The 25,220-nt window shown below is 35.6% G+C and overlaps 2 protein-coding genes across 3 annotated transcripts; one reads left to right on the top strand and one right to left on the bottom strand.

The window, feature by feature from the left end:
- The first annotated feature begins 52 nt into the window (after positions 1-52).
- LOC116182660 lies at positions 53-4,281 on the top strand. The gene is made up of 3 exons (XM_031503201.1): positions 53-202; positions 425-1,373; positions 3,197-4,281. Coding segments are annotated over exons 1-3 (1,050 nt in total). The 5' UTR covers positions 53-102; the 3' UTR covers positions 3,198-4,281.
- A 326-nt stretch (positions 4,282-4,607) lies between these two features.
- LOC116182661 (protein GDAP2 homolog) lies at positions 4,608-24,998 on the bottom strand. 2 transcript variants are annotated; one of them, XM_031503202.1, is made up of 6 exons: positions 24,821-24,998; positions 24,534-24,705; positions 9,095-9,248; positions 5,222-5,416; positions 5,031-5,174; positions 4,608-4,971 (listed from the first exon to the last, which is right to left on the bottom strand). In XM_031503202.1, the coding sequence occupies exons 1-6, from the start codon at positions 24,846-24,848 to the stop codon at positions 4,930-4,932; spliced, it is 735 nt and encodes a 244-aa protein (XP_031359062.1). In that variant the 5' UTR covers positions 24,849-24,998; the 3' UTR covers positions 4,608-4,929. The 2 variants fall into 2 exon arrangements, with proteins under 2 accessions (XP_031359062.1, XP_031359063.1); XM_031503203.1 differs by lacking the exons at positions 24,534-24,705; positions 24,821-24,998 and adding an exon at positions 14,876-15,189.
- Between the last annotated feature and the right edge of the window lie 222 nt (positions 24,999-25,220).

Raw genomic sequence — 25,220 nt, 5'->3', positions numbered from 1 at the left:
AAACGCACGCATTCAAAGCAAAAGCTAAAAATAGCCCCCCCCCCGCCTCGTTAAAGGTTAACTGTTATTCTTGTTTTGCGTGCGACCGTTTTCATACGTATTATGGGAAAGCGAAGCCGTGCTAAGAAGCTTTTAAGGCTGGAGAAGGAGCTTTTTAGGTTAAAGAAGAAGCTTAAGAGGGATGTTTGTTCGCCCTGTAGCAGTAAGTAATTTAATTTTATTAATCACTTATTTTTAGCAACAGCGGTTTGTTCTTTTTTCGCTTTAAGATAGTGCTCTTAAGCGATGCTAGAAAGTTTCTAGCGATTATTTATCTTGTAACTTGTTTACATTTTCCGTAATAAGATAGTGCTCTGTTACGAAGCTAGAAAGTTTTCTAGAAATGTGTGTTAGTCACAGTCGTTAACGGTTTCCTTTGTGCTAGGCTCAAGGTCGAGGTCGCTGACCCCTACAGACCTTTCCGTGCGACTTTTGACTACACCTTCCCCCTCACAAGGAGGTGGCGGTTTTTCGTGCCTGGAGGTTAGTCCTGCTTCAGGACAGGCTTGGGATGTTGGCGCCGATTCTGCGTCCATTGTGTTGGATGCAGAGAAAGAAAACTTGGACTGTGCGTCGGCTCCTGTCGTTTTATCTCCATCGGAGCAGGATGACTTGTTGTCGTTGTTGGGGAACGTTTCTACTCCAGCGACTTCGGTTGGACCACCAATACACGACCGGATTGCTAGTAATTTGACTTTCATTCTAAGAAATGGGTTAAAATCCGAAGACATGTCCAAACTTTTACAGAAGTACCAGGTTCCTGAGAATTGTATTGCCGTTAATAGCCCCAAGCTAAATCCCTTGGTGTCCATGTCGATACCTGATAAATTCGTGCAGAGGGACGCAAATTTAGCTAAGCTACAAGCTCGTTTAGGAGTGGCACTTGCAGCTACTTCGGTGTGTCTAAACACACTTCTTGGAGTCAAATCTTTTGACAAGAGCATAATTGAATCTTTGAACGATTCATTAAAAATTATGTCTGACATCCATTTTAATCAAAGTCAGGTGCGAAGATCTTTAATAAGATCGAATATAAGTGAGTCTCTACGGTCTACGTTGGATGGAATTGCTTTAGACGATTTCTTATTTGGAGCCGACTTAGATGAAAAAGTTAAAGCTTCCAAATCCCTGGAGAAAGTGTCGAAGGATTTAAGTTTGACCAAACCGAAAGCTGTCGTACATGGCTCAAAAAACTTTCGCAACCCGCTTGTGTCCAATCGGTGGAATCGAGCACAGGGAGCAGTGAGAACTCCAAACACAGGCGGGCAGAAAAAGTTCACTCCCAATCAGAGCTCCAACAAAAGGAAGCCATGGCTCCAACCTCGAAAACAATAGTAAGTAAAACAGGGGGCAGGTTGGCCCACTTTTTTCCTGTTTGGAGACGTGTAACCGATGACCCCATGGTGTTATCAGTTATTAGAGGTTATGTGATACCTTTTTGTAATAACATTAATTACAATTGTGTTTCTACTGAACCTAATTGGTCTTGTAAAGAAAAACAAGAGATTGCTTTTCACATTTCTAATCTGTTAGATTTAGGGGCTATTGTTAAGTGTGATTTTGTGCATAACCAATTTTTATCTGGTATTTTTCTTGTGCCTAAATCTGATGGGACCTCCAGATTGATTTTAAACTTAAAAAATCTAAATAAGTACATCAATACTTCTCATTTCAAAATGGAGGACTGGAGGACGGTCTCTTGTCTTTTAAGGCGGAATATGTTTATGGCCACATTAGACATTAAGGATGCTTATTATCATATTCCGATACATAAGGATTCAAGAAAATTTTTAAGATTCTTGTTTAAGGGACAATTATATGAATTTACATGTTTACCTTTTGGTTTGTGCACTGCCCCTCTTATCTTTACTAAAATTTTAAAGCCTATTTTTGGGCGTCTCAGGAGTAAAGGGCTACTCTCTGTTACTTATTTAGATGATTTCTTGTTATTGGGGGATTCATATGAAAATTGTTCTTTAAACGTATCATCAACTCGGTCTTTGTTATGTGAGCTTGGGTTTATTGTAAATGATGTCAAAAGCCAATTGGTACCGTCCAAGGTTTGCACTTTCTTGGGTTTTTGTTTTGATTCTGTTAATATGACTATCGGATTGCCGGAAAAGAAAATTGCCAGCTTATTAGCTTTATTGAATAGTTTTGATTACGGTTACGAGTACTCTCTCCGTAATTTTGCAAGGCTTGTAGGGAAGTTAGTTTCGAGTTGTCCGGCAGTACGTTTTGGTTGGGTACACTTCAAGTCATTTGAAAGGTTTAAGTTCATTCAGTTAATAGTAAACAATAAGAGTTTTGATGACATGTTTACATTTCCAGTTTCCCTAGCTAGAGACTTAATTTGGTGGAAAACAAACTTGATGATCTCAACTCCAATTAGGACTTATCGATATGCCCTGGAAATTTTTTCTGATGCCTCAAAGACAGGCTGGGGTGTTTGTTGTCAAGGGAAGACGGCCAGAGGTGTTTGGACCGTTTTTGAACAAACTCTCCATATAAACAGCTTAGAACTTTTAGCGGCGTTTTATGGACTGATTTGTTTTGCTTTTGACTATTCAAATTGTGAAATTTTATTGAGAATAGACAATAAGACTGCTATTGCTTACATTAATAAGTTTGGGGGAACCAAGTATTTTACTCTTAATACTTTGGCGCGCGATATTTGGGACTGGTGTGAGAACCGGAAAATTTTTTTGTTTGCATCTTACATTCCTTCTGCAGATAATGTTATAGCCGATCGTGAATCGAGGAAGTTAGATGTAGAAACAGAATTTGAATTGTCAGATCAGGTTTTCCAAGAAATAATTTCCGTTTTTGGTGTACCAGAAATTGATCTTTTTGCCTCCAGATTTAATACAAAGTGTAATAGATTTGTTTCCTGGAGAAAAGATCCTCTATCGGTAGCAGTAGATGCTTTTACCTTAAACTGGTCAAATTTATATTTTTACGCGTTTCCTCCTTTTTCGATGATTTTGAAAGTGCTCCAAAAGATAAGCCTTGATGGGGCCGTAGGTATTGTAGTGGTCCCCTTTTGGCCTACTCAGGTTTGGTGGCCTCTCTTTAAGGAACTATGCATATCGAAGCCTATTATTTTTCAAAGTAGTGATATTGACGATGAGGATAGTAATTTAATTTTACCTTACAGAAATCGCGTTCATCCCCTAGCAAAATCACTTTCCCTGGTTTCGTGCAAGTTATCAGGGAAGCCTATCGTTTGAGAGGAATTCCTCCTGAATCTTTTGAACTTTTCACCAACTCAATATCATCAGCTACTTTAAAGCAGTACTCTTCGGCTCTTTCTAGATGGTGGTATTTTTGTGGGACTCATGGTTGTGATTTTTACAATAGTTCTCACTCAGATATAATTAAGTTTCTTACCGTTGAATTTAATAAAGGTGTATCTTTTAGCTACCTAAATGTCATAAGATCGGCAATTAGTTTTGTTAGGGGCAATGATTTGGTAAACAATCTAGAAGTTAAGAGATTGTTTAAAGGAATTTTTAGAAGTAGACCGCCTAGGAGAAAGTATGACTCCATCTGGGATCCGAATGTGATTTTACAGCATTTACAGACTCTTTTGCCTTCAGAGGACTTACCTTTGAAGGATCTTTCTTTAAAACTAGTTACTTTATTGGCTTTAACTACTGGCCATAGGATTCAGACTCTTTCTAAAATTAAACTTTCTAACATTGTATTTTTGGATAAGCAGATTGAAATTCGGATCCCTGATGAGATCAAAACTTCTGGTTTAAATAGAGTACAGCCTAATTTGATTTTGCCATTTTTCTCTGACAAAAAGTTGTGCGCAGCGTATACGCTCAAAGTTTATATTTCTAGGACTAGGAGTTTGCGGAATTCAGCTGATTCTTTATTCATTTCATTTAATAAACCGCATTGTGCGATTCACAGTACGCAAACCCTTAGTCGCTGGATCAAGATTGTTTTATCAGATAGTGGTGTCGATGTCTCACTGTTTAAATCGCATAGTATAAGACACGCTAGTACGTCGGCTGCTTTTAGATCTGGAGTAAATATAGATTCTATTAGGAAGTCGGCTGGTTGGAGCAAAAGCTCAGAAACTTTTGCTAATTTTTATAACTTGCCTTTGTGTGAATCCAACGTTTTTGCAAGTTCAATTATAAATTTATGATTTCGATTTATGGTAGTTATATCTTTCATATTGTTTTTTAGGTGTATTTCTGATAAATATTAAATTTGTAGCAAACTAAACATTGCTTTGAACATCTACATTAAAACTTGAGAGCAGTGATGTCGAAATACAATTACTAGATTAAACGAACTTACCTGGTGAAGTTCTAATCTTAATTGTATGAGACATCACTGCTCTCAAGTTCAATCCCACCCACCCCCTTTTGTTTTTACCCACTTAATTTAGTTTGCAGCTTTCAACAATGAATAACAGTTAACCTTTAACGAGGCGGGGGGGGGGCTATTTTTAGCTTTTGCTTTGAATGCGTGCGTTTCGGTCTCGTAGAACAAGTACTACATTAAAACTTGAGAGCAGTGATGTCTCATACAATTAAGATTAGAACTTCACCAGGTAAGTTCGTTTAATCTAGTACAATTACAAATCAAACAAATACACATTTGTGATGGACTTACTTAACACACACAGTGATAATAAATAAATTAGACATTACAAAATCTTAAAATGTGATTAAATTCAGTACGGAATGTGACCTCAAAAAAGGTTAAATAAAAATGTAATTTCAACTCCATTGTGAAATTTCTACCCTAGCCATAGCATCGTAACTATAGTTTAACAAGTTGGCACAGCACAGCATAGCACAAGTCTAATATTGCAATTTATCACTGAAATCTTGGGCACATTGGTCAGTAACGATCACAATATTACTTTTACGTTTGTGCTCCCGGTTGGAAGTACCGCAAACCATTTGTCTTGAAAGTAAACATATATTAGCTACTACATTTTACCACCAAATTGTAGGCTTACTTACCGACATGTCGTATTCTGTAATATAAGCGGGAATTTCGAGTTGCTCTGGAGACATAACGGCATATAAATATTCTACACCTGGCAAACTATGGACTTTTTGCTTAATTGCGGGAGCCATAAAAGTCGTGAACCACCAGGTCATCATCTAATAAATAAGAGTCAGTAACCACTTATACATTGCTACCGTCGTACCTTTGTCCAAAATGTCGGATGAATGATATAAAAGGCTTTTAGATTCTTCTTGTATTTATAAGGCAAAACGTTATATACTTCTTTAAGCCATGAGAATGAAGGATAATTACTATTTGAAGTTAATGTGTGGAAATATGTAATCACATAATCGCCTTTAACAATGGGATCCAGTAACAATATCAAATACAACAAAGCCTACAAATAAAGTTAACATTATTATAGGTAATGAACGTAATTGTATACTGCAGCGTGTAACTATTTTGTTTTTAATTGGGACCGACTCACTTATGTGGCAGAACGCAGAAGTGAGTGTATCTTGAATTATTCCAATAGCGATCAAAATAAATACTAATACTTCAGCATGTTCAAGGTTTCTATATTTTTTTTGCAAAACTAGTTATTAGAAAGGCATTTTTGATTGATAGGTACATACATCCTAACTATACCGTTATTTTCCAGTCCTTTAGCTTCATTTTGCGGATCAGAAAACCAGAAGATATCGATAGATCATACTACGACTACGAACCTCAATAGTGATGCTGTTTGTTTTGAAAAACTGATTATGTCTCATTATTTGTTTATTATTGTCAGTGTGATACAGCAAACGTAATCAACCGTCATCGTTTTACTTTTACGTTCCCCTTTGTATAGATACCTACACAGGTGGTTGCCACTAAAACATTGCATTCATGAAAACAAATTTTTGTAAACAATTTCTAACCGATAAAAGTTGTGAAAAATATTACATATCTGCACGGACGTCACTTATACTTAAAATTAAATTAAATGCGCATTAAGTTGATATTGATTTTTTAAATCGTAGGTTGTGGAGGATTGTAAGTATAGCATTTTTCAAAGGTCACTAAACAATCAATTTCTAAAGCTTCTTTATCATTTTCAATCGTCTATACAGAATAAAAGCATCTACCTACATGTTCGTGTTACAGTGGACAAGTAGATAATAAAGTTTCCGCGAAGGAATTAAACTATACATTAACAAAAAGCCAGTTAAGTATAAACACCCTGACAGCGACGTATTATCCTAATTAAATTATCAAATTTAAATTGCTAAACCCCAACAATATTATCCTAATGAAGCTTAATTTCGAATAAAGATTCGTAACTCATGGTCAACGTAAGCAAAAAAATCTAAATGGTTGTGCATAGCAGTATTTCCGTATATTCAAAATTCAAATAAATATGTGTTAGTAAATATCTTCATGGCAATTCATACGAGTTTTACTATCACGTTATCAAAAACTATCATTTTATGGGATTATCTACACACAGTTGGTACACCAGCAACTAACTAACAAGATCCGGTTACAAAATCATGTGTTTCAAACATTGGGGGATTTTTCCAAAGAAAAAAGTCCTCCTTATGTGATGGCTTGTCTAACTCGAGAACGAAAATAGACAGCAATGTCAAACCTGCGTCAAACGATTTTTACAAGTTCAAGGATCATTGCTACTGAATATGAGCCGGATTAAAAGTCGCGTTCACGAATGCGAGCTGCGTGACAAAAAATTCCCCTACTGAAAATCGTATGCGATTCTTCGTATCATATTCAAATTATCGTATAACAATCTTGCATAATGAAAACATTACTGCACAGGCACACTATTTTAGCCAACAAATTTTGAACATTTACGAAAAAATTATACGAAAACTCGGCCAGCTTGGCATAGTTGTAAACACTTGACTGCGATCAAAATAGGTCCTGCACTTTTCAGATAAATACTATTTGGGTCCATAAAGATTACGTGTAAAATAAAGGTGAATATGAAACGAAATGCGATGTTGACTAGAATATTTTACGAAACATATTTGCACTTCAAGATTATACAAAAGAAAAGTGAGGAGAGAAAAGTTGCAAAGTTACTTTATAAAACAGGCCCCAAGGGTGCACAATTGCATAGTATCCTTGCCTGAAACCTTATCCACTAAAAAATAAAGATACAATTTTAAACGCTCTAACAAAGTAAATTGCTTTTCAAACAGAAGAATTTGTCACCAGCGTAAGGGTGACTGAAACATTATTTTTTCAAATACTAACAACGCATTAATGAAAATGATAAATTTCTTAGTGGCCACTGGTGAATTTTGTGTTAGTCTAAAGTTCAGTGAAACATTAATTTGCTAGTGCTTCAGTGTTTAAGTACTATGGGGCATTATACATCACTAACAATGTAAGCAAAAGAACTTTCGAGCACCTTAAAATTCAATTTTTAGTTCAGCTTATGGCAAGAAAAAAAAGATTTAAAATTAATATTTCGGTTCAATTAACAATCTCAATTCTCAATTGCTCATTTTCAACGTAACATCCTAGTATGTGTATCTAGGTACTAGATTTATAATAACTTTTCTATACAGGATAATGACTTGCAATTTCCCTATAATTAAAATCCAATTTTGTAATTTTTTTATGTGTTTCCCGTGTCATTGAAATATGTTTTCTAATTACAAATACGACATGTACCGGGTGATCCAAAATAACTGCATACAGTTTAAATTTTGCGCTTAAAGTGTTTTTTACTTAAGGCATTGGTAAACATGTTTAGAAGGTGGTTTATTTATGCTATAATCGCCATCCATTGGTGGCGTTTCTTAATGTGAGTTTTTATTTTCTCATCATCGTACTGCGATCCATGCGTTTTAAAGCAAACAGTTCTTTTCAAAGGTCTTTGCACGTGCAACTTTTTGTAAAGGAAAGTATATTAAGAGAAAATACTTTATCATCATAGGATCATGTAATCACAAACTAGTGACGCAGGGGCAGGGCTCACCTTTCGTGAATTGAACTGTACGTCGGTTTAGTAAATCGTATAAAGAAAACATCTTTAAATGCACACGAAGTTGAAGCGAGTAACGCACACTTATATTTGTTTAATTGTGCAACAATTATTTAATTCGTGGAATACATAATAATTATAGTATTTTAATTGCTATTTCAATATATAATTACAAATATTCTCAAGACAAAGAAATATTCATAACAATGAGTCCTTTAAAAGTGATACATTGACATCACGGTTTCCCAAAAAACCCTAATAATATGGAACGCACACAACTTTATTATGCGTTACGGCATTTAAGATGAGTCAACAGCTTTCCACCTACTTGTTAAAAGTTGACCTTAAAGTTGTACCTATCATTAACATTAGATTATGTTAAAATGGAACTCAAAATATATCACAACCCATATAAAATGCAAATCTTCTTGGTCATCAAGGTATCCAATGCATTTTCTTGACAATATTTGCTGTCAAATTATAGTTTTTGACTTTTGGACTGGATTGTGCTAGCAGTGTGTCAAATACAGGATCGATGTTTTGTACCACTGGGCACAAAGTAAGCAGATCTGATTTTTTTTGTTAAACATTCTCATTACTACCTATGTTCATCATAATTAGTGCCTAGTGGTTTTAGGTTCCAATGGCATGGAAAACATGTTTTTGTCAAACTTTACAGTTGTGACCTATCGTGATTAGGTGATTACCACTATGTTACTTACACGTGTTTTTGTTGGAATATTACTTAACCACTGAGAATAGTCATAATCCTGTTACTTATTTTCTAAAACCGTTTTAATTGAACTGCGTCTCGACCGATTCACGATGACGCTTCACGGTTGAATTTCTTAAAATGTGACTGTAAATCGTTAAAGTCAAAGGTACAGTCCATGCTAATCAGACCTGCCATGAAGCGGTTGCAGCGAAGCGGTCCAGGTGCAGTGGTAAAACTTACGACAATAGCGCATAGGTACGAGATGATTGAAATGCGTCTGTTGACATGCGTAATGAATTCAGGTCAATCTCAATGACACTGCAGTATACATTGGTAATAATACAAGTTAAAGTAATATGACTTGCCTTATCCAGATTAAGTTTGTTAAACGGAAACCATTTACCAACGAAGACAACAACTGGACGACCCAACCTATCGACACCACTTTGATATAAACAGCCTATGCCAGAGACTTCACTAAGATCTTCTGCTTTCGCTCTCCTAAGAAGACGTTCGTATCTGTAACAACAACAAAATATTAAGTCAGCACTGCAACGAATTTCAAAGTGGTAGTTCATTTCATTAGATTGTCTCAGAACTTTTTGTGGGAAATTTATTCTTCTACTATAGTACGTTTTTGTCTCTCTATTTAATAATGATAATTATTATAATAATAATGTCTTTGTTTAGATATTCATCCAAAAGGCGAAGTTCACTTAGGGGCAACATCGCCATCAAGTGCTCCTACATTTAACCCCGAACACCACTTGAAAATTATACAATGCAAGGGATCGATAACACCCCATTAGTGGAGGTGTAATAGGCTGACACAAGTTGTACAAACATTTCTTGGATTGCAGCGACCACGATATTGCTTTAAACTTTAACTTATAATTTAACCATCAGTTTGTACTCCTCTCTATTTTACAGTATGGTGGCTAGTTATAACAGAATCTTGTCATATTCCGTATGACATTAGGGTGCTCCTGCTCCTTATGCTCGAAATTGAATAAATTAGTATATATAAAAATAAGGCGCGTGAAGATAAGAACGAGTGTTCAAGTAGATAAGAGTCGAAACGCTACAGTGTTGCCCGTTCTAAAAACTATCGTGACGAAGCACAAATGGCTGTATTTCTGCTAGTAGTTAGGGACCGACGGACGGACATAGAAAGTGGCTTCGTTGGAAAATGTGCTAAAAATATTATGATATCTGTAACGCTCTATTAGGTTTTCAACCAAACCATGTAGGCCTTAAATCAGTACATTGAATAATTTCTAAGATATAGCCAAATTTTAAAGTGCACAGAAAGACAGACAGACACATTATGTAAAACTATAACGTACTTGTGGTGGCCCAGGAAATATAGACTGAAATGGGTCATGTCCTGCAAAAGAGAAGTAGTAACACCCCTAAAACCCCCGAAATTTGTTTGGTTTTTCAGTTTTTCAATCATATCTTCTTAAAGAAAAAAGAAAAAGAAAAAAATATTGTTACTAGAAATTGTAGAAAATACAATTATGCACAAATTTGGTATACAGGGTGTTCCTGAATATGATGTAATTACAAAAGGGGCTAATCTTTGGCGTATTTTATGACTAAAAGTTCATATAAACATAGGTCTGTAAACGCTGCGTTACTAATCTACAGGGTGTTATAGTTCTACCGTATACCTTACAATTTAAACCTTTAATTTATATATGAACATATGCAGGCCTAAGGTACAATTTTCCATGCCAACTGTCAAAACTAATCAAAATAAAAAAAGATATCCAATAATAAAGTCAGGGCCTACTGGATCATTATAAAAGTTATACTTTCAATCAGCTAGAGGAAAATTGATTTTTATTTTTTTCTCGATAACGGTCGCAAAATACAAAAAAAAATTACAAAAGTCCTCGTATGTGCATCGATGAGACTTCAGCGCATTTTTGGCGTGACGGATCAGTATTGCATTAGCAATCAGTATTTTATCAGAAAATTTTAATTATAAAATAAGGTTTATGCAAACATATATTTCTTTATTAATTTTCACGAACTCTAATAATAATTGGACGATGGTATGAACAGTACGACTCGTAAACCGAACAATCAACAGTGTAGTTGACCATTTTGCCAAAAGCTCCGTCAATTATTGTTCCGCCATTCGTTGTCACTGTTCGGGGAGAGATGATCACTATATTGAATTTCTCTTGAAGAAATTTCTCTACCCGATTTCCGACAGTTAATGGGAAATTAAAGTCTCCCATAATCAAGACGTCTTCAGTTGCACAATGAAATCCCCGATCTCCGATAACGCTGCAATCAACAAGTTGTTGCCTTTACTAGGAGCATCAGTGGTTCAAATTTCAAAGAAATATCTCCATAAATAAGAAAGTTGGCATTGTGCAGTCACTGCGCATGCCTACACATAATTTTTACTATTTGCGAAATGTTTACCTTTACTAGAAGCATCTGTGGTTCCAATTTCAAAGAAATATCTCCATAAATAGGAAAGTTGGCATTGCGCAGGGACTGCGCATGCGCACACATAATTTGTAGTATGTGCGCAATGTTTGCCTTTACTAGAAGCATCTGTGGTTAAAATTTTAAAGAAAAATCTCAGTAAATAGGAAAGTTCGCATTGCGCAGGCACTGCGCATGTCTACATAATTTTTACTATGTGTAAAATGTTTGCCTTTACTAGAAGCATCTGTGGTTAAAATTTCAAAGAAATATCTCCATAAATAAGAAAGTTGGCATTGCGCAGTCACTGCGTATGTCTACACATAATTTTTACTATTTGCGAAATGTTTGCCTTTACTAGAAGCATCTGTGGTTCCAATTTCAAAGAAATATCTCCATAAATAGCAAAGTTGGCATTGCGCAGGGACTGCGCATGCGCACACATAATTTTTAGTATGTGCGCAATGTTTGCCCTTACTAGAAGCATCTGAGGTTAAAATTTCAAAGAAAAATCTCAATAAATAGGAAAGTTCGCATTGCGCAGTCACTGCGCATGTCTACATAATTTTTACTATGTGTGAAATGTTTGCCTTTACTAGAAGCATCTGTGGTTAAAATTTCAAAGAAATATCTTATAGAATATTTCATAAATAAGAAAGTTGGCAATGCGCAGTCTGCGCAAAATAGAGAGTGCAATAAAACTGTCTGAAATGGGCAAATATAGACCATAGCAGCTATCAATTAGCGAAAACCCGAAGTCTCTAGGTGTCCCAGGGGCCGAGATCTCGATGGAACGGACTGACGGACGGACGGACGGACGGGCGGACGGACAGACGGAAACACGAGCACATAAGCGTTACCTCAACTTCGTTGTGTTACGCTAAAAACCGCTCAGACCTGGATACGATATTTTTAACCGAAATTATACCACAAACTGTAAAACTCATCACCGTGTTATGATTTTGATTAGTTTTCACCTTGAAGTAGTTATCCTAGATAAGTCATATTAGTGACCGTAGTTAGGCAATGCCAAAAGAATATTTTATAAAAAAGCCATTCCTCTACGTCAATCGGATCGGCTTAAAATCGATATACGCACGGACAAGTTTTCAAGCGGCGTTAGTTATTTCGCAAATTCTAATTAAACGCAACCACTACGGGCTTAATGAATGTCCATTGCGCCAATAACTCGACAAGACGGAGATAATGCAAAAAACCGGACCTCTCTACGATGTCTAGATCAAAAGTTTTTCAATCCGCCCAGCCAGCCAGCCAGCCAGCCGGACAAAGTGAAATGATAAGCTCCTTTTTGTTACCAAAAATGCGCTAAAAATAGAAGAAAGAGAGACCATAAACTTTCCAAATAAATCAGAAAATCAAATCTTATTTTACAATCTACATTCACATCCGTTATGACTAAAGGCATTTCGCAAAATTTTAAAGAAATCATAGTACCTAACCGTTTTGCCGACAAAAAATATTTTAGTCTTCTAAATTTGACATTTTTTCTGAGTTTTTTTGTAGTGACCTGGCACCATTTTTTTAAGTTGTACACAGAAAAATAAGGTCTTTCGTAACTTACTACAAATTTAAGGTTGATATGTATTTGAAACAAAATTCGATGCCGTTGCGGTCCTCCAAAATTTTCAAAAAACCGGCCCGTTTATCGTTTTCATATGACTAATAATTTTAACAAAATCCGTCGGGCCATTATCTCGGAAAATTGGCAACGTACGTACGTATGATCATACATACACGGGAAAAATTTTATTCTTTAATTAGTAATCTGACTTATGCTATACAAATTTGACTTGTGCTATACATATGTTTTGTTGGTCTATGCACTAAGATATATTAAAAAATAATAATAAAAGTTGCTTGAAATTATCTAAAACTTGACAAAATCTTAACAAGTCCCAAAAAAGGGTGGTTGCAATTAATAGTCACCTATCTCGAGCTAGGAAGCTAAAAATTGATAAAAATAATTTTGATATCTTCATAATTGTTTCAAATGTTGGATAATTAGGCAAAATGGATTTTAGTAGATTTCAGGGCGATCTATAGATTAAAAAATAAAATTTGTTTCACTTTTCGACAAATATGCGTATAAAATACCAAAAGCAACACATCAGATTTAAGTGAGTAAAGTAAAATTCGAAAATATAAAAAAATTATATTCAATTTAAATTTCGAAATTTTGAACCCATTACTTTACAGGGGCGAATCCAGGTTGGTGTACACACAACAGTATGTTCAAACTTTCAAAGGCTGTTTCAATGTTTCACAAAACTCATCGCAGGTTAAAGTTTTCTCTGTACAATTTTACGACAAATTGTAAAAAAATCATGTCGCTGTCTTTAACTAGATCCCAATGGTATGTAGGGTGACTTAAAGCAGCAGAATTAATTACAGCAGTTACCAGAGTAAAAGCACGATACGCATACGATTCGCAGACTCCCAAGTCCCACTCCGATGAGATACGACGGATGGGGTTAGCTAAACGGAAAGTGGAATTCTATATGCCTTAAATAAGTCAAATAATTATTTCGTGTATGACAATTTATGTACAAAAACTCACGAACACAATGGCCCGTATGAATAAAAATAAGCAAATGCTTATACTTGCAAAATTCAAAGTAAATACTCGTAACTGCCCCTTCATACTGGTCTGTTTAGCAGCGCTGCACTACGTCCTGTCCTTCTGCTTAGCAGCGCTGCTAAATCGCCCAGTACGAAGGAACACTTACGAGTATTTACTTTAAATTTTGCAAGTATAAGCATTTGCTTATTTTTATTCATACGGGCCCATTCTACCATCCAATATATTAATACACATTAGATTATTACAAAATCCTTGTAAACAAAATATTAATCCTCAAGGTACGGCTGAAGATAATGTCTCATTAAGATACATTATACCTACGTCAAATTAAGATAAGAATTGTATTGACCATCACTTGACGCTCACCTTAAACTTTAAATCAATGTTTGATATCTGGAAGACACGCGACGATATCCAAATATGAGCATAATTATGGTGGTGTTAAAACACCAAATAACAAATGTCAAAAGAGTAAACTCAGAGACTGGGGCTAATTGAAATGTTTATCGCAAAATTCATATTAGGTTGATGTCAAGATTTAGAAGTGGAAGTCGAAAACTTTTAATTTCCTTTCATACCAAACACAAAAAATTGATACCAGTTTATTCACAGTAAAAGGAGGGTGATGCGAAGTTCGATGGTAAGATTCCGTTAAAGTTCAATTTTTTGAAGATTACCACCAATTGTTAAACTGCGTGACAGTTTAGTGGTGGCAGTCACAGGTAGGTACATGAAAATTGAAAACGGTCTACAAAAACTCACTAAAAAATTCAAACATCATCAAATATATTGATTACAGATTAGATTATCCCTGTAAATAAAAATAAATCCGCCAGGTGCATCTGAGTGTACTAGTGTTTTGTAGTTATTTGTTCCTATAATGTCTCATTATGATACCCCAGCTACTTGAAATTAAGATAAGAACTGCAGTTGTGTAAGAAATGTCCAAGCTTTACTATTTTAGGCAAGAACGTAGTAATTTAACTTTGGAGAAATCTTAATTCGCGATTCCCTCTCATTTTCCAAGAAACGCAACTAACTTTGAAAAAATTACCCTTACAGTCCAAAACTTATAGAAAATAACACAAAAGTACCATACCTGCTTTCGTCAAATTCCATGTGCGATAAACCAAGAAACTTGGATAAATTGCCAAATCGAGCGGGTTGTTCGATATCTACAGCCATGTTAAACTCACACGTTGTAAATAGTAATAAACGTAAACCGTAAGATCATTTAATAATTGTAGGTCGGTACGTGCTCACACATACGCTACTGCTATACTTCTGTTTTTGGTAGACCGCGAGAAATTAACGCGCAACTCAAATACTACCGCGCAATGTTTATTTTTTATGAGCTATTCACCTAAAAATCATCCGAGGTATGCTTTGATTGCTCACCAGATTTACGTTTTTCATTAAATTAGGTTTACAACGCGCGCTACCGAATATTTTTGGCGTGTCAGTGCTTCCCGTTAGCTCTTGTATCTCTTAACATACGTCAACAGCAGATGATTTACTATTTAAATAAGTCTGTTATGTAAACAAAATTACTGAACCGCTTATAAATTAATAGTTACTTATAAACGTAGGCAATGGCGTCTTGAGTAGTATAATTTATAATTATTATTTATTAATTAAATAAAACTCCACAGCATAATCTGAAAACAAATAATAATAAGCCACTGGCAAAGTGTGAAACTTATCTTTACTCAACAACTTGACGTAGATTAGATGCTGCTGTCTCTAAACAGATAATTGGCCCTGTACCCTGTACACACAAGCATTGTCTTGGCACGATTATTGATTTGATTATCTGTGATTAATTGACCCATCACGGTTCGTTTAACGAAACTTTATTTTCTGTGGTTTCAAAATTACTGGGTTATTGACTCCGATATTTTTGTTTATAATTAAATGTAAAACCACACTTACTAGGTAGTTACTTGTTTCGCACACTAAATAAGAATCGGTAGATGAGTTAAATCACTTTGTCCCATTTGATCGTAGAGGTACAAATTTGTTGGGTCTTATTCAGTTGGATGGAGAAAAATCTATATTGTTGTGTCAACAATGTCAGTTTGGGACGTTGTGGTTTGCTTAAGACATTTGGAATGAACTCGGGTGTTTAACTGTTATTTAAGTTCATCAAAAAAAATTTTAATCAATGACGTGGGTCTATTTACGTTTTAACCCAAACAATTTTGCGAACGAGCTTGTAGTCAAGGTAGGTATTATTTGTTTATATCCTTTATAAATGATGGAAGATTTATTGGAATTTTTAGATGAAGACATTTTTGTACCTCAATTTTATTTGTTATCAAGATGCCTATTATGCGAATATGGCAGTTTGGATATGATTTATTACGTTTTCATTTATTTGAGAAAGATAATTTATCACTTATAATTGCACAAGAGGTTTGTATTTTACCGAGTAAATTTGGGTTGTTTAGGTAATGAAAATCTGTTGCCTAGAATTAGACGAAAAAAACTGTCAACTAATAAAAATGCGACGAGTTCAATTGCTAAAAGGGAACAGATTTGAATTGCAACAACCCAAATTTACTCAGTTTAAATACAAACCTCGAGTGTAATTCGGCAGAACAATTTAACGAACAAGAAATTCACCAAACTAATCAATTATTGACAGACGTCAAACTAGTCATATGGGAAAGGATAATGCGATAGTTGGTTCGAAAATGAATAAGTGAAAAAACCACTAGTGCATTTGTCGCTGGAAAAGTTGCAGTTAACTTTTGCCGCTGTCAAAGTGACAATTGCACTGCGGCTTAAGGCGGCTCCACACGCAACGGAAAAACCGAAGGCATGCCTCGGGGCGACGAGCCTTGAGGCGAACCTAAATTATAGGGGGTCTCCACACACTACGGAATATACGAAGGCCAGCCTTAAGGCACGCCAGTTTCGCGCAAAAATGACGCCGACAGATAACGTTCTTCCTGTTGTTGGATTATTGTTAGCTGTCGATAGTAATAAAAAAGAGTGAAGCGAAAGTTCTGGACTAAAGACTGGTTACAGAAAAGGAAATGTTACTTCCATGTAAATTTATTAAAAGACTTGAGGTTCAGTCCGAAAGATTGGCACAATTATTTGCGGAGGGATGAGGACACATACTTAAGGCTCTTATCATTGGTGACGTCGATCATTTACAAAAAGGACACCATAATGAGGACCGCAATTACACCTCATGAAAGATTGAGTGCCACATTACGATTTTTGGCTATAAATTCCTCTTGTTTTTGCTTTGCACGGGCCATGACTATATGAAAACTTGATGCAACGGACCTCTTTTCACACAAAACTACACCGTGTGTCAATATGACATTAAACAAAATATATATTTCATATGGAAACTCATATTTCTTCTTAAAAATTGTGTAATTTTAAATGTGTCTATGGCCAGGTTTGGTGGTTGACACACGGTATACGTATAGGGTATAACGGAATCGCCTCAAGGCCTACCTCCCACCCATCCACACAATACGATCGGCCTTGGGGCGCTATAAAAGAAGAGGCAAATCGAATGAGATTTTGTATTGAAATTTCCGGCCTCCAGGCGTCAGATGCGCAGGAAAACCTCAACAGAATTCTCCATACACTCCATACACACATAGAGGTTTTCCTTGAGGTCTTGCGCCTCGAGGCATGCCTTCGGTTTTTCCGTTGCGTGTGGAGCCGCCTTTATGCGATTTTTTATACATGAGTTGAATTGTCAAGAAAAAAGTGTATTTTTGTCGTATAATAGTTTGACGCCGAGTTACGGGACGATTATATAGAAGACTTTTGACAGTTTCGAGTGCCGTTCTTTAGAAGAGAAAAAGTAGTTTGATTTTGACCACTTCGTGGCTGACTACGTATTGACGTCTGAAGAAAAACTGTTATCAAGTTCGAGTTAGTTGTCAAGTTGAAGGCCTCTCTGGTTTTCGTTTGTACTGTTTTCGAAGAAGGCTTTTTGAGGCAATTTGTTTGAAGCGTGTACGGCGAGTTCAAGTGTTTGACTAGGGGTACGTTAACGAAAGATAAGGATAAACTTTACTGCTACAGTATCAGGGAAAGGTAGCAGTAAAGGAAAGTTTGTTTTTGTGTCACGTGTCATCAGGTGTTTTTTTTTTGTTTCCGTCGGATTGATTAGTGATTTGTGTGTACGAATTTTATTTAAATATTTTAACTCGAAAAAACTATGTAACTTTAAGGTTTCCCTTAGTAAATGATTGTAATGTTGTTCTGAACACTCATGACGAATTTTAATTGGATGTTGTAGTCCATTTCCATTTTAACATGATTGGTTGTTTCAATTTTGTGTATTTATAAAGTAACATTTTGTTTGTGTAATATCACGCAAGTTGAGTGTTCATTCGAACCCTTTTCACTACGAACAAAGAAGTTTTATGCTCAATTACAATCAATTTTACTGATTCTCGCTCAAAGTTCGTTGTAAGTGTTAGTCAGAATTTAGTAACAGTAATTTAAGAATTTTCGTTTTACCCACTGTCTGTCGGGAATCAGAAATCTTTGTGGGTGGTCCTTTTTGACCTGAGATCATTACACACAGCAATATTAATAAAAATGAATGTTTGAATATGTAGTCGATCCGTTATTACTATTCCGATATGTAATTAACCCCACTAAATTCAGAGTTAACTTTTTTTACCTCACGTCTTCGATTAAACATAAACAATTCTATTAAACAAACTGCATCGCGTTATTGTTGACGTGCAAAATAAGAATGAACAAAATACGGTACCGGAACGGTTAAGCGATTCTAGGTCGTATCGCCTACGTCAAAGAATGTTAATTAAGGTGAATTTCGCTTGCATCCAGTTTTGTTTACAGTAATGTTGTTTACGTCTACCTGATGCAATTAAACTGAAGTTCTAAAAATGTTAGCGAATCGGATGCCCAATGCCTGAGTCCAATACAAATTCATCCATTTACCCGCAATAAAAACTAGTTAATAAATTTTATTGCTGTGCATAACCTCGACCTCGAGTATTACTTTCTCGAACTTAAAGCCGGTTTGTTCGCATTCGCAATATGGCAGGAATATTTTTATTTTGTATTCATCACGCGGTCAACTGTTCCATACAAAAGCGATCTGTTACCATATTTTTAATGGAAGCAGCGTTTTCCAAGAGAGACCAATTGTAACCTGACAGGAATCTCATCCGCGTCAATTACTGCAAGTTATTTTAATTCTATATAAAGTAGTGCACGGATATTTTTAGGAATTTGCATATTAATTTTGTTTAAAGTAATTTTATTATTCCTAAAGAAATCGACCTATGAGAACCGTTAGCATGAACAGATTTTGTATTGTGTTTATTGATGTGAATGAAAACCATCGGGAGTCTGTCTTAATGTCGGGCGTTGCATTATCCTATTGTATTGTATTGTAGCTTCGTCGCGACCTTCATATGTGTAAACACCCATCGACATCAATATTCTAGTATTTCCCCTGCCCATAAGGCAACGAACTGTTTAAATTTTCTTGCATCACTGCGAATCCAGCAAAGAACCGTTCGTGAGACATTCCAAAACTGCAGAGTAATCTTTTTAGAAGTTACTCTTGAATGTTAACATGCCGGAATTAGCTCCGCTTAGTCTAAATGTGCTTGATTTATGTAGGATGTGAATGAATTTGGCTGATATGGATACAACCTCTTTTCGTTTTAATTAACACGCACTTTTTCGCACCATTAACATTTGGTGAGGTATGAGTGTCTGTTTTACAACAAAAAGAAGAACAAACAAACGGATTATGCACAATCATCCTACATATACCATTTACCGATTCAGCAGTTTTAAGTAATAACAATCAAAACGTTTAAAATTATAAAACAATGCTATTAATATACATAATAAGAGTTTTAACAATTTTGATTTTGACTATAAATTGTGAGAGTGGGTGATCTGAGGGAAAGAGTAAAGTAATTTTTGATTTTGCGTATGCCATTTCTGATTTTATATAACAACATGTATTATTATTAACGAGCTCCTAGCGAGTTCATGATTTTGCGATGTTTCCAAAATGAAAACAATCAAACAATAATTTAATTTACAAATAACGTTTCAGCGGCGAGTGCTGGAAACGCGCGATATCAAAGGGGTGTCTATTACGCCATCAGAGCAAAACAAACATTTTCTATTATAATATAATAACAATAGCTTTAGAAATGAGAAACACATGACTACTAAACAGAATATTGAATTTACTGAAGCGATACATGTGTCGTGTGCAATGAAATGTTTTGTGTAGGTATTCCACATATCAGAAAGTTTCAGAGGTTTCCGTAATTGTAATAATAACAATTCAACGCGATGATTGAAATAAATACGTGAAGGTTACAATCGATATTTTGTTAAACGTTATCGGGGGCTATTGAGATTGTAGGGCGTATTTGAAACAATTTGTAACAAAAGTTGCTTAACAAAAAACGTGCTTACACAAAAATGGAAGTCTGAAATTTCTTGAGGCTTTAGAAAACATTTTTTAAACAATGGTTGAAATTCTCGAGTTAGACGAGGAACAGACGGACAGACAAATGGACAAAGCCATCACAAAAAAATTCCCCTAAAAATGCCACCAACTCCCGCATAAGATGAGGGGGGAAGCTCCCTCCCCCCCTCCCAAACCCTTTGGCTCCGTCCTGATGTCATGTAGTCAGATGCACTTTGTGTCCTGTATTTATTCAATCCTGTCACATGTTTCTTAGTGAATATCCCTGTTTGTAAACCAAAGAGTTCGCTCTGTTTGTATGGATTTAATACCTATACCCAATTAAGAGCTATAGACATTTATTTAAATCAGTTAAAGTAATTATGCGATAACTAATGATAATATAATAATAATTACGTTAGGCATGGGAATAAAGCATTTATTAAACATAGTGTTAACCACGCGGACTGTAATTACTCTATTCCATATTCATTACAAAGCTTATTTTCACCTTGCACTATTGTTTTCCGTTTGAATAAAGTCATAATTGATAATGGGTAAATAATGATGTCATTTTAAAGACAAAGTTAGACGATGAGACAGGGAAAGGTTCTAATGAGTGCAACTGTGCAATAAGGGAATAGTATGTGCGACTGTAAACAACTCCTTCATGAAACCTGAAGCACCGCACCGAAAATGCAAGAGTAGGTACCTTTCAAACCAGGAAGCTGTCACGGTCACTGGTGTGCTCATGAAAGAGGTGAGAGTAGAATTATTTTCCAATTAGAGACTCAAGGTGGGAATGATTAACAAAAAATCCGGGAACGAAAACAAGTGAGAAGTGACTTGTGTTCAGACCCGAAGTCGACATCGATCTCAGAGACGAAAAGAATGAGCCCGGAGAATGCAAAACACAACAGCTAAGGGAAAGATGATGGTACTATACTTAATCATCTTACACCACACCATATACACGATAACAAACCAAGAACGGCTGATGAACGCAATCAGTAAGGGGCTGCACCCTAACCAACACAAATACTCCACTGAACTGAATTGAAGCAAAAATATCCAGCCTAATGCCGAAAAACCAAATAGGGGCTTTCTGGCAATGTCGCGGCTTAATTGGAACACTTTAGGGACCATCCTCAAAGGCTGTTCTGTGGATGTACACTGCCGTGATTCGTATGTTCTGTTATGAAGCAATTGTCTAGTGGTCTAGAACCAGACTCTCTACTTTAGCCGCTTCAAAAAAATGCGCAAATTGTTTACCATAAATACGTTTTAATAAAAATATTTATTCTCCCCAAAATAATTTTTCTATTTTAAGTGCGGTAAAGTCTGAAGTAAACATTCATATTCAATACGCATTAGCCATATGATATAAATGATCTTGAACAGTTCCTTGGTTTAAAAAATGCGTTTATAGAATTAAGGGTAAACATACAAGAGCAAATACCTTGGAAATGAGGTTTCGCGTCACTTTGTCTCTAAAAATAGAACTATTCCCATGATATTTATAAACTTAACATCCACAACTATTTATTGCACTCAAGATAAATATAATGCTCTTTTTTTCTTAAAATTGTTAGTTTGGATCACACGCAGTTGGCACCAAAGTAACAATTTTCGCACGTTTCCGGTTGAAAAGCAAATTTCCTTTAATGGAACGTGCCGATGTGAAGTCTTGCCGTGTGTAATCTATCGAGGTCGTGAATACTGCTGTTGCAAAGTGGCGATCAACATAGTGAAAGCATCTACATTTCGTTTTAGGCTCATGAAGACCATACGTTTAACCCTTTTCCCAAGGAAATAGGTGCACCTTCCTGTAGGCATAATAATCAATTTTTGGTTTCACAACACTTTCAGTTTTTTTCCAAAGAAATTGGTGCCTCCACGAGAATGAAACGTAGTTTCAAGGTATAAAACGTACAACCTAGTGCGTATTATTGGAATATTCCCATTAAGCACGGAACAAAAGGAATCACAAATGCAATTTCGTATGTCGGTAAGAGCTGTAATTATTTATGTGTTTACTTGTCCAAAATTACACTCGCAATTAGTTATTAGTAGTAATGTCATTGCAGCCTAAGTGATGCCTGGCCGGGGTCCCCAATAGTATAGCAATCGTGAAACCAGATTGATGTTACATACAAAAACAACATTCTTAGAGCAGGTTTGAATACGAGCAATTAAAAAAAAATCACGGCATGGAAACTTTCACATCGCCCTCCTCATTTTCCATAAACAAATGAAGTGTGTCCGTTGTAGCGTTGGCGATTGGCTCGTAAAATCTGAGGTTAAGGTATACCAAAGATAACAAAAACCACCATTGCCTTCGATTCGTAACTATATAATAAGTAATTATTTTTTTTAAGTACTGAATTATGCATGGCGAGAGAGCATCTTTTCATACGCCACGTGTTGGCAATTTATTTTGCAAATGATTTGATAAGAAATTAGAAACAAACAATTAACCTCTCTCTGCATACAAATTTTGGTTCAGAACAAAGTATTGCTATATAAACCAGGGGGGTGTGCCCCTTAGGTTGAATAATGCCGACAATAAGGGTATGCCTTCCTAGGGTACTAAAAAATGCGCAAAATTAGCGTGATTTTCAGTTTAAAGATATGGGAATGACACGCGAAACACTCTGTAGTTAATTTTTTTAAAAGTACTCGTAATTAGGAAATCTGGTGGAATTTATTGCAAAGAGGCACTTAATTGTTGAGTTTTATTTAACTTTAGTCATATTCATAGTTGTTCTGCTGCTAAAAACATAGTTAAAGAATTTAATAGGTTGTATTTGTTTTTGTTTATAATAAGACGTAGTAGATGGTCACCGTTTGGGTAAAGAATGTATTGCGTTTTTGTGAAAATCAATTAACAAATGCTGATACGAGGACGTTATCAAAGTGAAACAAAATTTAAGTGAATCTATTGCTGTCGCATACGTAACAGGTAGTTGCGTGTTTAATTTTCCGTACACGATTTTTCTGGCGCTGGGAGAGTGTTTTGAAGTCTTTGTCGTTTAAACTTGAAGAAGTGTTGTTACGAGACATAGTTTTCCATTTGCTGTAAGTTAGTGAGCACGCGCGCTGTTTTACAAATCATAGAAGAGAAGTTTTCGTCTATGTAAAAGTGTTTGTACCCGAGCTGCCATTATTCGACAATATTTTGGAATTGTTGAATTAGTACTGGGATAGTAAGACAAGAAAGAAGAAAATTTCTCTACACAATGTTGAGATTTTCCAGCGTTTCGAAACCCAGATGGACATTGATAACACAATGATAATTTAAAATCAGCATTATAGCTGCAGTTTATTTCATTATCGCAGACCTATTACGATTGACGCTAAATTACAGGTAACAATTGCGCTACCAAATTTGGAAATTTTAATCCGGCCATTTAGTTGAGTATAATTAACCGTAGTTAATTAATTGAGTTGCAGCAAACCTCGTCCAATTGGATTGAGTCTTATGACATTAGAGGCGCGCTGAATTGAGTTAAATTCAATGCCCGTTCATAGATTTTTATCATGTCAGGGAGAGGCGTAATTAAATAAAGAAGTTTTAATTATTTGGATGAGATTTTATCCGTCACGATAAATTTAAAGGCAAGCGTTTGATACTTTCCATTCCGTTAAAAATAATGAGGTATTGCTTTGCTTTCCCTGTATTTGATTTCCTATAGCTACCACTAATTCATGTATGGTTTGTTGCTTGCATTTCCCTTACGGCAATCGCTACCGTAGACAAATAGAGTGATCACTAAAGGCATATTGCTTTTACCTAATAACCGGATAAGCCTCTTACAAAATCAACAACATTTCGTTTTCTGATTATACTTTTAAGTGCAAAAATTTCTTGTCACTCCTCAAAATTAATACATAATTACACTAACATAAAACATACGAAACCAAATAATCATTTTGCTAAAAAAACATCTGGCTACATCTTGACGGAGTACCTACTTTTTCTATCGATTAAAGATTGGACAACTAAAAATGGGTAGTTCATGCAAACCCTAGACAGCCGATGAATTTCATACCGAAGATATAGGGTTCTTGAGAAGGTACGAGTATAATATACAACTTTAGAGCTGTATATGAGGGTTTTATGGAAGAGACGATGTCCCTTGATGAAATTATCTATAAATAGTCAGAATCGGCAAACACTACGACTTTTTACAATTTATTCAAGGTTTCAAATCGAATCGAAGTAGCGTTCGTAGATTTTTTAGAAACAATTCTGCTGAGGCAAAAATACATTGTATATATTTTAGGAATGAAAACATTTGCTTACCTTTCTTGGTGTTGAATTTCCCTAACCATAATATCCGCCAAAGGATCATTAAGCGGACGTTCTCCCAGAAGACGCTGCTGATCTAAGTCTCCTTGCATTTGGCTAAACGCGTGCTCACCTACGGTAACTGAAGAGTCCAAATGGCCTGATAGGTCAATGGCCTCATCATCCGCTGAAACCAAAAAAATGGGGATAATGTCAAGGTCATGAACTGAAAAACACAGCAAGTCGGCAATGGTAAGCATTATGAGGACCTAACTGGGAAATTAAACGAAACAAATACATACATGACAATTCGAAAGATTCATTAATCATGGTGTTGCTCTTCTTCGACTTTCTGAGTTATCTAAATTACCTAAATGTCAACATTTACCTACATCACTAGCAATAATGAATTAAAAACTATACTAAGATGTTTAATTAATTTAGAATAATTAGCCGAAACGACTATTATTACTAAACTGCTAAGCACCAACGTTCTTGTCATCGGTGTGGTTAAATAAAAACAAATTTTCTCAGTTAGGTACATTATCTGCCCACGTAGATAACTAATGTTTGTAGAGATTTAAGGAAACTACGAATAATAATACTATGGTTTGAGGCTCAGATATGACTCCTTACTTTATATTAAAATTAAATTTCATTCTATTTTCATATTGCTATTGATAGGCTCGCGGAACTAATATA

Source organism: Photinus pyralis, unplaced genomic scaffold, assembly GCF_008802855.1.
Source record: "Photinus pyralis isolate 1611_PpyrPB1 unplaced genomic scaffold, Ppyr1.3 Ppyr1.4_unclustered_Scaffold6682, whole genome shotgun sequence".
In the NCBI taxonomy this organism is placed as follows: Eukaryota; Metazoa; Arthropoda; class Insecta; order Coleoptera; family Lampyridae; genus Photinus; species Photinus pyralis.
The sequence above is the reverse complement of the archived record's forward strand: the minus strand, read 5'-3'. Positions and strand labels throughout refer to the sequence as shown.